This window comes from Suricata suricatta, chromosome 12, assembly GCF_006229205.1.
Source record: "Suricata suricatta isolate VVHF042 chromosome 12, meerkat_22Aug2017_6uvM2_HiC, whole genome shotgun sequence".
Lineage (NCBI taxonomy): Eukaryota > Metazoa > Chordata > Mammalia > Carnivora > Herpestidae > Suricata > Suricata suricatta.
Window position 1 is genome coordinate 105,571,698 of NC_043711.1, and position 12,935 is coordinate 105,584,632.

Sequence of the window (12,935 nt, forward strand, 5' to 3'; positions counted from 1 at the left end):
GATCAGCATCTGAGCCTCTGCTTGGTGTGTGGACGGCATGACCATGTCCGGCTCAGCCCACACCTGCTACCAGGTGTGCTCCGCTCCAGCTCCCACGTCCTGCTCTCCCTCCTCCTGAAAGCCTGGCTGGAGCCCCTCCCCACTGCCTTCGCGTGAGCCACCCAGGGCTCCCTGGTGCCCCCACAGTAGAAGGATGGCTGGCTGCTTGACAGCCGGGCCCCTCCATACCCCTCCCTGTTCACCACAGCTCCCTGGGTGCCGCCTGCACTTGGTCTGAGGTCACAGCCTACAGAGCTGGCTCCGAAGGGACATGCGGCGATGTCTCCCCCTCTCTTTCTCCCCTCCCCTCCCCTCCCTGCAGGGCTCTCCCAGGCCTAGGGGGTCAGGACAAAGCGGGAGATATGTGGGCAGTCAGGTTGGCTCACGGCATGGGCACAGTAGAGGTCCCAGGACCGGACATGGGGACCAAACTGGCCTCCCTACTGCCTCTCAGGCACCCACCCCTGGATCTGGAGCAGAGACCCTGGACAGCACCCCCCACTCAGCCCCACACACACAGGTCCAAGTTCAGGGACACACAGGTACGCAGCTAGGACGCCATGCCTTGGACACAGCAGCAGGGGACAGAACACACAGGGGCAGGGTCACGGGCAGGGACGTGCAGCCCCAATCGCGGCTGAGGGCAGTCCTGGAGGACGCAGGGCTAGGGACGTGAGGGGGCGCCCCACGGGAGAGCAGCACCTGGCCGGGGGGGCAGCCGGCTCCGAGAGGACCCCTCTAACTACCCAGGCCGGGGAGGGGGTGCTCCACATGTTGGGGGGCCAGGGGCCAGCTGGACAAGGAGGGAGAGGAGCCTGTGACAGGGAACCCCCAAGTGCCCAGGCAGCCTGGAGCCCCAGGTGACAGGTCAGTGCACGGGGGAGGGAGAGGAGGTGACACCAGCGCCCCCTCCTCCGAAAGAGGCCTCTGGGGTGGAGATGCCCGTGGGATTTGGGCAGCCTGGCCCTGCCCCCACAGCAACCCCCCCACCTTCTGAGAACATTCTAGCAGTTCCCACGCAGGGCACCAGAGCTTCTGCCAGGGGGACCCAGGCTCAGTCTACACAGGGAGGGTGGACCCTTGGTCCGCAGGCCTGTGCGCGACACCCCACCCATGGGGACGGGCCTGCAGAGACGCTGGCTTGCAGGGGTGTGGTTCCCTAGAGCAGCTCGGCACCCCCACTCTGGGCAGCAAAGGTCAGCAGGAGTGAGGCGTGAGAGCCCCACCCCCACCGGGTGCAGACATGGCCATCGGGACAGCACGCGAGGTCCTCCAACGTGGTCCTCGGGTCCAGGGAGGAGCGCCCCGGCTGGGACAAGGGAAGCCGTGTCCACCCACTCTGCGCTCTGCGCATGGGGCCTGGGGGGGGGGGTTGCAGGGAGGGAGGGACTCAGCTACTGAGACAAGGCAGGAAGCAGGACAGAAGGGAGGAGAAACAGGAGACGAGGCAGGACAGACAGACCCAGCCGGAGAAAGCAGCTGACAGTGGGGGGGCGGGGCGGGGGGGCAGTCCGAGGGGAAAAAACCGGGCTCCAGGCAGGGAGGCCACAGGGGGTCCAGGGCAGCACCCGCGCCCGGCACTGGGGACACACGCTGGGCACGGGTGCAGGGGTGCAGGCCAGGGGTCCGGGGTCCGGGGCGGCCCCGTACGGTCCCAGACAGAGAACAACCACACCACACACGCTGTCCGGCCCATGCATCTCCTACCTGGAGGCCCCGTAGGATTGAGTTTGCGAGCTTTCAAGTGTTTTCACACACACACAAAGGGAAAAGAACGAAAATTTTAAAAGAACGGGATAAGAAAAAGAAAATTAACCAAATGGTCGAGGAAAGTGGGGGAAACAACAGAACAAAGAAAATTAGCACGAGGGTCAGCCTGCTCAGGCCCGAGGGGCGGTGCCGGGAAAGCCAGGGCCGTCGGAGGGTGCCCAGTGTGGTGGCTGCTGAAGGAGCGGACCGAGGGGATGGCTGTACCCTGCCTGCACATCGCTACTTCAGGACCTTCTGGGGGCCGTCGCCCCAGCCCAGAGCCCCACCCAGCTCTGCAGCCCAGCCCACTCCCCCAGTGAGGGCTCCTGGGTGAGCACCTGCCAGGGGCAGGTGAAGGACATCCTGGGGGCTCCAAAGCCTCGGGCTTGGTTCACCGCTGGGCAAGGATAGGTCAGCAGGGCGGTGTCTGCCCCGAGGGTCCCCAGCCTCAGACCTTGTTCTAAGCCCCAGACAAATCCTAGGGGTGGCTGGGGACTGCCAGCCACCTGTGAAAAAGCATGGAAGCCACCTGCTGGTGACCAGTCTGGCTCCCGGGCCCACGAGCTCTGCCTCCACCAACTGCGCCCAGCCAGGGCTTCTGGGCCCTTCTCTCCCATCTGAGGGTGCCCCCAAGTGTCTGTGTGCGGTGTGCTGTGCGTTCTGTGCTGTTGGGGTGCCTGCTCCTACAGCCTCGATGTGGCCCCTCCCCCAGACAGGGGCCCTCGGCCTCGCTGAAGGACAGAGGGTCAAGGTTACCCTTCACTTCCAAAGCTCTGGGGCCCGCCCTGGCAGGGTGCTATGCCGGGCCGCAGGCCACCGGAACCGGCTGGCACCGACCTCCGCAAGCTCCCGAGTGGGGCCTGTCTTCGAGACGCTCACAACATAACGCGACCCACAGCAAGGAAGGTAAGCAAGGGGTGGATGGAGGTGAAAAATAAGAGCACGAGCTATAAAACAAAGAACAAAATTAATACTGCGAAATAAACCACACACAGAAGTCCATGAAAAGTACATACATTCTTTTTTAAAAAAAAGAAGAAATCAATTAAAGTAATGAACAACCAAAACAATGGGGCTTCGGAACGGTGGGGGCGGGGCCGGCGGCGGGGGCGGGGCCGGCGGTACCTGTACATGGGCACGGCCACCGTGCGCTCGTAGTACTGCCACGTTGAGTGCAGGTCCGTGCGGGACAGGTTGGTGGCGTAGAACCTCCAGGCCGACTGTGGATCGGAAGCGGGCAAGGGTCAGACCCAGGCCCCTCCCAGAGGCCTCGCCCCGGTGCAGGCCACCAGCCGCCCCCGCTGGCCTCAGGTTAGCGTCAGTAGGAGGCGCATGCGCCACCCCAGGCCAAGCGAGCGGTAGGTCTACAGGGAGCTGCTCACCAGCCGCTGCACCTGACCCTCAGCAGCCGTGACCTGTCATGGTGGCCATTCTGGCACTCTCCAACCCCGACGGGACCGTCACCCGGCGTGTGGGCAGGGGCGACTCGGGAGCTGGGGGGGAGGGGCAGAGCCAGGGACACACTCCTGGCCCCACCCCACTGCAGTGGCCCAGTCTCAGCCTGGCCTGGTCTCCCGTTCCTTTTTAACTGAGGAGAAATACCCAGCACACAAAACTCGCCATCTACAAGTGTGCGACCCAGGGTGACAGGCCCACTCAGTGCCACGCACCACCCCACATCTCGTGTCACATCCTCGCCCCCCGGAAGGGGCACCCACCCCAGTGCGCAGGCACCTGGCATCACTCACGCCCGTCTCTATGGCGTCCCTGTCCTGGACGCAGCCACCCGACACGTGGCCTTTTGTGCCCGGCTTTTTTCATGATGTTTTCAAGGCCCGTGCACGTTGTAGTGGGTGCTAATTCTTTCTAATGGTTGAATGACGTTCGATTGCACAGAAACACCGTATTTTGTTTGTCCATTTGTGGACAGTCGAGTTGTTTCCACCTCCTGGCTGCTGTGAATCCCGCTGGCGCAAACGTTTGTGGAAAAGGTGTTGGTGGCACGTGTTTTCAGTTCCTTTGGTCACAGACCTTGGGGAGGCTGCTGGGTCCTCAGGCAGCGCCTCCTCCGCGGCGGGAGCACCCAGCATTCCGACGCGGCTGCGCCCCTGCACCCCCACAGCAATGTGCCGGGCCCCAACCCCTCTCCGTCCTCGCCACCCCAGGGCTCCGACCTGCCTTCCTCCGATGCTGAAGGAGGCTGAGCATCTTCGCACGCGCTGACGGGTCTCCAGGACGTCTTCTCCAGAGTGTCTGTCCCGAATTCACTTCCTAATCGGTCTTGCTGTTGTTCGACTGTTAGAGCCCCTCATGTATTCGGGATACCAGAAATCGGGTTTGCAAGTATTTCCCCCCACTCTGTGGGTTAGCTTCTTACTCTCTCCATAGTGTCCTTTGAGGCACTAAAATGTTTAATTTTGATAAATTCCCATTTATCTGTTTTTTCTCTTCCGCTTGTGCTTTAGGGATCAGATCTAAGAAACCAAAGCCATGGAGCTCTGCACCTACTTTCTTGTAATGATTTTATAGTTTCAGCTCTCAAATTTAGGTTTTTGGCCCATTTTGAGGATATTCTGTATGAAAGTAAGACTTCATTCTTAAAATTGGCTCCTCAGCAGGCCCAACGCCGTTTGTTGGAGAGACATTCTTCCTGTTGGATGTTTACAACATCATCGTTTTGAGGCTTGTTCTGTGGCCCAAAACGTGGTCTATCCTGGGAATACTCCCATGGTGCCCGGGGACGTGGGGGCCACCCTGGGGGCCGTGTCCCTGCACCAGGACATGGGGGGGGGGGGCTGACGTCTCCGCTGGGGCGCCCTCTAGCTGTCAGATGTTGGCACACATACTCTGAGGTTCTGTCCCCAGTGTGGACAGGTCTATCCCTGTCCCTGCAGCCTGCGGGGACCACAGCCCCCCCCCCCGCCCCCTTCGGGCCACCACTCCCTGTGGGGTATCTGCCTTCGCGGCTGCACGTTTCACCGGAGCTGTCCTTGGGTCTAAGAGGAGTCTCGGCAGACAGCACGCCACCAGGGACGTTTCAAGTCCATCCTTTCAACCGCTGCCTTTCAACTGGGAGAGTTCGGTCCCCCTACATGTAAAGTGACTACAGACAGAGACTTCTGCTTGCTTCCTGCCCTTCACTGCTGTCTCCTCCAGCGTTCGTTTCTTCTGAAATACTATCTTGATCTTCTTCCCTTTCCTTCTTCTGAGTTTTTAGGAATTGTTTTGTTAGTGACGACCATGTGGACTATGAGTGTGTTACACTCACAACCATCTAGTCTGAATCAGTGCCAACTTAGCTACCTGAGCACATGAAAGCCCCTCCTCCACCCCCCTCGCGTGTTCCTGTTACATCTTTACATGCTGCGTGCCAGAAAAATGGATTTAGGATCACCTCTATGCATGTCTTTTAAATCATACGAAGAAACACAAGTTACAAGTCAAAAGCATACCAAGACCGGCTTTGACATTCGCCTGCAGTTACCCTGTAACCAATGCTCACGGCCCTGAGAAAGTTTCCAGGCCAACGGAACAAAGGCAAAGCCCTGTGCTGACCCTTCTCCGCACGGAAGGCTGTGCCAGCAGGCCGCGCCGGGGACGCCCCAGGGCGGGCGCCTTGAACACCACAGGCAGCCGGGCCGCTCTGTCCTCCCTCCCCTGGCTGTTGTAAGATTCTGATTCAGCTCCTGGGTTCCCCAAAATAGGATTCTGACAGGTTTGCCCATTTCTGTGCCTTTAGCACAGGAATGAGGTGCTGGAGTTCTGCCCCTCCCCATTCCCAGTGACATTCTCTGGTCCTTAAACTTCAATCCAGATCCTGGACCTGACTGTGGGGTCCTGAGAGGGAGGCTCCAGACCCCCGCTCCTGCAGCCCGAATCCGCCCTCCACGCCCACTACCTGCCCGCCGGCCCTGGGGGCTCCTAACCGGCTCTCTACAGCTTGGGCCCCCCCTGCCACCCCCTTCTCTGCCTCTGAGGTTTGGGGCCCAGTGTCCTCCGTGTACTCATACCCTCTCCTGTGCCCCAGCGTCCAGCCAGGGCCTCACCCCTCCACTTCCCTGTCCTGCTATTCAGAGCCTGCCCCGGGCACTCCGAGGGAGGATTCCATTCCCTTGGGCAGGGCCCACTCTGGCAGGACCACGTGCAAAGGCAATGAGGAGGAGAGTGGCCCAGGCATCCTGGCTGCCAGGACACAGGCCCATCAGCGGCTTCCAGGGCGTGGAGGACCCTGGGCCTCTGCTGGGGCTCCCCCCGTGGCTCCTCTCTGGGTGCCAGGGTCACAGCCAGGTGACGAACCACTACTAAGCAGCGGTGCAGCTGTCCCCGCCTGTAAACCCGAGCGGCTGACTGTGGTCCCACCACCTGCCTCCAAGAAGGATCCAGGGACGGCACTCGACCACCAATCCTGCGACACACCGCCCTCACCGCCCTCACCGCCCGCTGCCGCCTCACCCACAACCCCAGCGTCTTCGGAGGACACTTGAGCCTCACACCTGGGCTGCCCGAGTCCTGACGGGGACGGGCACCCGGACACTCACAGGGGCGAGCGGGACGGGCACCCCGACACTCTCGGGGCCGAGCGGGACGGGCACCCCGACACTCATGGGGGCGAGCGGGACGGGCACCCGGACACTCACAGGGGCGAGCGGGACGGGCACCCCGACACTCACAGGGGCGAGCGGGACGGGCACCCCGACACTCTCGGGGGCGAGCGGCACGGCTAAGATGGCCTCCAGGAAGGAGAAGGCGGACGGTGCCCTTCCCCCGTGTGCTATTCAGACCTCAGCGCCACATGCGCAGTGTGACCCTGTGCTCTTTGTCCTTCTTTGTGCTCTTCAGCGTTTGAAAGAGTAGCCACTTGCAGTTTCTACGGTGACAGGTAAACGCGCACAACCCACAAGGCACGCACGCACATGCGCACACACGGGAGGAGGCTGCACCCCGGGAAGACCACAGCTCCCTGGGTCGCTGGTGCCCACGGGCCTTGGAGGGGCCCCTCGGGCAACGGCTGCTCGGGCTCGGGAGGCACTGCCGGACCCCAAGGGGCCTGTGTGTCCCCAGCGGTGGGATGGGCTGCTTGAGAGCGGGCAGGGCAGCTGCAACATCACAACTGCCCAGCAGGGCGGACCCTCAGGGGGCACCTGTGACCGCCCGGTCCAGGGCCCAGGGCCCACACAGGACGAGGCCACCCTCCAGGGTGTCTCTACAGGTACTGCAGGCCACGGGCATCTGCACCTGGCTTCCGTGCCCAACACGCCCCTGCAAAGGAACAAGGGCCGTGCTCCTCCCTGGGCAAGGGAGACACGGGGGCCAAGGAGGCCCCCCACAGCAGCTGGGGACCCCCCGTGGGGCCACCTGGGCTCACCTGGATCAGGCCCGCTGCGGGGTTCCGCCTCTTCTCAAAGTGCTTCTGCCGGTGCTGCTCTTGAACTTTCAGAGCAAAGCCAGACCCCAAAATGCCCTGCAAGTCATCAGGGTCAGACTTCGGGCGGGGGAACCCAGCCCCCACCCCCACCCCGGCCTGCACACCCTGGGGGCCTCACAGGCCCTGCTTCCCCCCTCAGTCCCTAACCACTCGGGCCCACGCTGGGGAAAGCAGCTGGATTTAGGGTAAAGGAAACCTCCAGCCTGCGGGGCGTGGCGGGGCCTCAGGGAGCACATCTGGGCCCACAGATCACCCTCCCTCCCAGCTGGCCCACACCGAAGCAAGTGCAGCCCGAGGTCTGGGTGGCGACCGCCTGCGACAGCTGTGTCCCCTCGAGCCACCCCCTGCCCTGTCCAGCTGCAGGTGACAGCAGAGCCTCGTCCCTTCTGCAAGGGCCCCCAGGAGACCTGACGGTCTCGCCACCACTAAGCACTGCTCTTGCTCACGAGGACCCTACTGGTCGATCCCATAGGGCTGGGCGGGGCTGATGGTGACCACAGATGCAGGGTCAGAAGCCACAGCCTGAGGAACGATCAGTGTGCCCCCACGGAGCGTCATGGAAGCCACCAACACTCTGCCTGCACACCCAGAGAAGGGTCCTCTTTGCACCAGACCTGCTGCGTGCAGCTCCTGGGGCACTGGGGACCCTGCTGGGAGCCATGCTCCTGTCCCATGGAGCCCACGTGGACAGGTGTCCCAAGTTGTGCGGTCACCTGGGGGCCTGGCAGGAGGGGCCACAGGACTCACCGCAGGAAGAGCGAAGAAGGAGACGCCGATGAGGGTGAAGGTTGCAGCCAGCAGCCTCCCGTTCCAGGTCTGGGGGTACTTGTCCCCGTAGCCGATGGTTGTCAGCGTAATCTGCAGGACAGCAAGCCCGGTCACCGAGCCGGGCCAGGCGGTGACCGCCGGAGGCATCTGCAGCCCTGAGCTGGGCACTCCTCCTCGGCCCCCAGGAGTCTTCCATGCAGTGCCCTCCCGCACCCCTCGGGGCAGGCTGGAGGCACGGGACGGTGCTCCCACGCCACCCACATGAGGCCTGTCACCATCCCCACCCTGCCACAACCATGTCAGAACTCTCCGGATCCTTCCACTTGCCCTACGTGCCAGGGGAGGGTGTGGGGGCCACCGGAAGCCTCTGTTCCCTCTTCTCACGTGGGAGGGCAGAAAAACCATCCGAGAGGCCTCCCCGGGACAGGGGGCAGCTCTGGGTTCAAGGCCGGGCAGCAGCCAGGAAGTACAGAGCCAGGGGCAGGGGCTGGACAGGGAAGGTGCTGAGCAGAAGCCCTGAGGGACAGATGATGGGGACCGCATGGGGACTGTGTGGTGGGGCGTATGGAGGGGACATAAGCTGAGGCTAGAATGGGAAGGGCCCCCAGAGGTGTGGCTGGAGGGCGAGCTGCCCTGTTGCCCAGCGGGGAGGGCACTGCCCATCAGAAGGGCGCTCGGACACACAGGAAGGCCCACTGCCCGTGGGGTGAGCCCCAGGTGGCCCCTAGCAGACTTGCCAATGAGGATGGGCTCATGCTCCTGGGGACAGGGGCGCTTCTCACCACCCTCCTGCAGACCCTGGAAGCCATCCCCTGGGCTCTGGTGCACAGAGCCCACCCTGAGTCTGGGGCATGGCACTGGGTAAACGAAGGCCCCAGGGGCAGGACCTTCTGGGCCTATTAACATGCAGCAAGAAATGTGCCCAAACATGGGGCCACCATCCCCATTCCGGTCAGCATAGAAAATTCTGGAAGGGCACAGGTAATGAAGAAGGGCAGCCAGGAGTGGGTGTGGTCAGGAAGGGGACTGTCTTCTCACCATAAAGCTTCCCTGCTGGAAACCTCACGTCGTATGAGAATTATAGTCAAGATTTTCAACACAAACTAAGCGTATTTTAAAGACAGGAGACACTTTAATCCACCACTCTCTGCAAAAACGCGAAAGTTGGGCAAAGAAGCTTGGTGGGAGGGGCCTCAGGACCAGGAGGAAGGAAGAACCCTGGAGTCCACGGGGCCCCAGAGCAGACTATGGACCGTGGACCTGAGCTTCTGAAAGCCCTCGAGGGGGCAGGGGACCTTTTTAGAAACACCACGGTCCTCACACAGAGAGAAGAAATCACATCATACAACAAAGGAACCTTGAAAATGGAATTAAAATCAAGCAGGTGGACACATGTGGCCACGGACGTCTCCCAGGGGCCGAAGCTGGTGAAATGGGCAGAGGTAAGAGGACCCATCCCGAGGCCCGTCGGGCTGGGGGGAGGCTGTAGCCCACGTGCACGGGAGGCCCCCCCACCCGCCCACGATCCAGAAGCTTGTGAGAAAGGATCCCGGAAGCGTGGCTCCTGGCAGCAGGAGGGCGTGGGAGTGGGGCCTCAGGTCTGAGAAGACTCCCAGAATGCCACAGGTCTGCTCCTCCAAAACGAGGGCATATTTGAGGGGGGCATCAGGGCGGAGATGCCCTCACCCCTGGCAAGGGCCCCAACGGCCATGCGGGCCTGCAGAGAAGAAGGAAGGGGGCACTCAAGAACGCGCAGAGAGGACAGGGCCCGACCTCCCTCTAGCACAGCACAGAGTGAATAATTCATGTCCGAAGTTTAAATCAGGAAACAGCAGTGTAAGCATGTTGTTGGGAATACGGAGGCAAACCCGGAGAAAAGCCACAGGAGCCCTGCCCGGGAGGACGGAGAGCGGGGCTGGGGACTGCGCCGCAGCCCTAACACGTACGCAGTATTTATCCGTCATGTTTAAGCACTGCTTTGATGAAACACTTAAACAGGAGTTTCGGTTCAATTCTCTGAGATGGGAAGCCCGTGGCCACGAACAGGGCGGGGGCAGGGCGAGCTCCGTCACCAGTGCTGGCCCACTGCCCGTCTGCTGCTTCCCGCTCGGCCGGCCACCGCACGCAGACTCCAGGGCGCACAGCAGTTGATAAAATGGTTATGGATAAGGTCCATTCTCACTTAGATGCGGGTGAAATCTACACATTCCTTTCCCCACTGGATCTGAAGTATCTACCCAAGGCCACGAGGCCAGTATGTGAGGAAGGGGCCCCAGACCCTCCATGCATCTCTAGGCCAAGGGCCCCGCACCCTCAGGGCACTCCAGCGCCCTGCCTGGGCACATCCGGGCTCTCTGGCAAGGAGCCAGGCCAGGCTGCATCCAGCTAATAGGGACGAAGCCCACAGGGCACAGCCCAGACTTGGGGCCACCCCACAGAGTGGGAGGGACCCTTGGGAGGATGGCCCAGAAAGAGGAGGATGACAAGAGAGGGGCATTCCAGGGGCCTGGGAGCTGGGTGGCCGTGAGCAGGGGCCTCGGGCCCAAAGACTCTATCTGCCCTGGGTGGGGCAGCTTGGAAGGTGGGGTCCAGGAGGGCCAGGGGCTCGGTTTCCCTTTTCCAGACTCCCCATGTGACAGAAGGACTGTCCGCTCCTCCCTCCAGCAGAGGACTCGACAGGGTAGCCAGTAAGGAAGGTGGATGACCAGGCAAGGCCGGGCACGGGCTCCCTGGGGGCGGGGCCTCTCCATCCGCTGCCCTGCTTCTGAGTGGCCAGCAGGTGGCCCCAGAGAGACACCTGCAGCCAGAGAGCCTTGTGACTGTCAGTGCCCTGGGGGAAGAAGGGGTAACATCCTGGGGGCGGGGCGGGAGGCAGCCTGCAGGTAGGAGGAGGGCCCCCACGGAAGGCAGGGCCAAGCAGGCGCATCCCCAGTTTGAAGGACGAGGACCCCAGCGGCCAGGACTCACCAGGCCCCACCAGAGGGCATCCGCGTAGGTATCAAAGTGATCGTTCTCGCCCTTCTCTGCCAAGTACACCAGAAAGGAGGCCAGGATGAGGCAGAGGAAGCCGATGTACCAGGCAGTCACCAGCTCCTGAAAGAGAGGGTCACGTTCCAGCCGCCCGGCCCCAGCAGGCACCGCGCCCAATCCAGCTCTGTGTCCCCACAGGGCCCTCAGCAGCCCGGGCCGGCACCTGCTTGGCCACGTGGCCCTGAGTCCAGGGCCGCTGCGGGGAGGGAGGGGGACAGCTGGTGTGTGGCCCTGTGCCGCATGGCCCCTGCACTTGCACACCAGGAGCCCAGGAGGATGGCTGCTCAGGACAACCCAGTGCACCCAGTCCACCAGGCATGGGGGGCACCCCCGCAATCCTGAGGCACTCCTGCTGGAGATCTGGGACTGCGGAGAACCCGTCCGACCTCCCCGTGCCTGGAGCAGGCAGCCGACTGCCCAGGGGCTGCCCTCCTTGGGCACGGACGCCGGCCTGGTCCTGCCTCAGGACTCAGCAAGGAATGGGTGGGGCGAGGCTGTTCAGGCAGCGGCCCCCTTGGGAGGGAATGGACCCAGGCTCGCCCACCAAGCACAGAGCGAGCCACAGGGCAGCTGCTCTGGAGAGAGATGACCAGACGGATCAGGTCATGGAAAGCCGCCCCGAGAAAGGGGGACTGGCTGGTTCCCAGCTGACCCGCGCTCCCGGGCTCCATCCGGCAGGGACTGTGACCCTCACCCCCACGCTCACCTTGCTGTGGGCGTAGACCACAGAGCCCAGCAGCTTCCAGGTCCCGCCGCGCCGGTCCATGCGGATCATCCTGAGGATCTGCAGGAACCGCAGGCTCCGGAGCGCCGACGTGGCGAACACGTTGCCCTGGGAGCCCGCGGCCAGCACGGCGATGGAGGCGATGAGCACCATGATGTCTGCGGGAGACGGGGCGGCTCGAGACGGGCCCGGCCCCGCACTCCCGTGTCTGGAGCGGGCGACGGGGGGCCCCAGCCGTGTGGACGCGCAGCCACAAGGGGACGGCACCGCCGTCCACCCCATCCAGTCCTGCCGCTTGTCCCTCCTCCCACCACTGGGCAAGCTCACCACAGCCGAGAGGACAGGTGGAAGAAACTTCCAGAAGGAGCCAGTCCTCAGCCTCAGCCTGCCTCCTGTGCCAACGCACACACCCACTCACCTCTCGCACACGTGCACACACGCGCCCTCACGTTTCACGCGTGCACCCTGCTCACCGATCACGCAGAAGGGCTTCCGGGCAAACTTGAGCCGCCCCCTCCAGCCGCGGTAGCGGCAGCAGCAGCCGGCAGCCCAGATCCGCACGAAGTACTCCACTCCGAACACCACGATGGTCACGATTTCCTGCAGGAGAGGCCCAGCTGAGCCACCCCTCAGGCCTGCGTCGGGGCTGGGACCAGCCAGTGGGAGTTAGGGTGCGGGGCCCCAGCCCGTGTGGGCCTTGTGTAGGGGGTCCCACACTCTGGACCTGGATCGGCCTCCTCGGGCCACCCCTCCGTCACCAACAGCAACGAAGACATTATACTCTGGTTGCCATGGCACCCGCCCCTGCCTGTCAATTGCTGGCAGCTTCTCAGCCCCCGCCCCAAGCCCACGCCTGCCGGGAAACACCCCACACCTCAGGGCCAGGGGGCCACCTGGGCCCTCAGGCTCCAGTGAGCAGGTGGGAAAGGGGGTGGGGTGGGGTGGGGTGGCTGTCACACTGTGGGGAGAGCAGGTGGGGCCGTGACGGTTGTGGCAGACACTGCAAGGAAGACAGTGTCAGGAGGCGAGGCTGGAAGGGGCCCAGGTCCCCCAGGCTGCCCTGGAAGAGCAGGGGCCATGGGGCAGGGGTCTCTGCGGGGGAGGCCAGGCTCATGGGGGAGGTCTCTGCGGGGGAGGCCAGGCTCATGGGGGGCGTCTCTGTGGGGGAGGCCAGGCTCGTGGGGGAGAGGTCTCTGCAGG

The 12,935-nt window shown here is 63.1% G+C and overlaps 1 protein-coding gene across 1 annotated transcript in view; it reads right to left on the reverse strand.

Annotated features, from left to right (window-relative positions):
• KCNQ2 (potassium voltage-gated channel subfamily Q member 2) overlaps positions 1-12,935 on the reverse strand; it is a 49,449-nt gene that overhangs the window by 20,104 nt on the left and 16,410 nt on the right. Inside the window, exons 9-15 of the mRNA XM_029918001.1 lie at positions 12,209-12,335; positions 11,718-11,893; positions 10,949-11,074; positions 7,961-8,071; positions 7,154-7,249; positions 2,914-3,008; positions 1,747-1,776 (exon numbers count right to left, since the gene is read on the reverse strand). Coding sequence (XP_029773861.1) covers positions 1,747-1,776; positions 2,914-3,008; positions 7,154-7,249; positions 7,961-8,071; positions 10,949-11,074; positions 11,718-11,893; positions 12,209-12,335 — 761 coding nt within the window. The remainder of the gene's footprint in view (positions 1-1,746; positions 1,777-2,913; positions 3,009-7,153; positions 7,250-7,960; positions 8,072-10,948; positions 11,075-11,717; positions 11,894-12,208; positions 12,336-12,935) is intronic.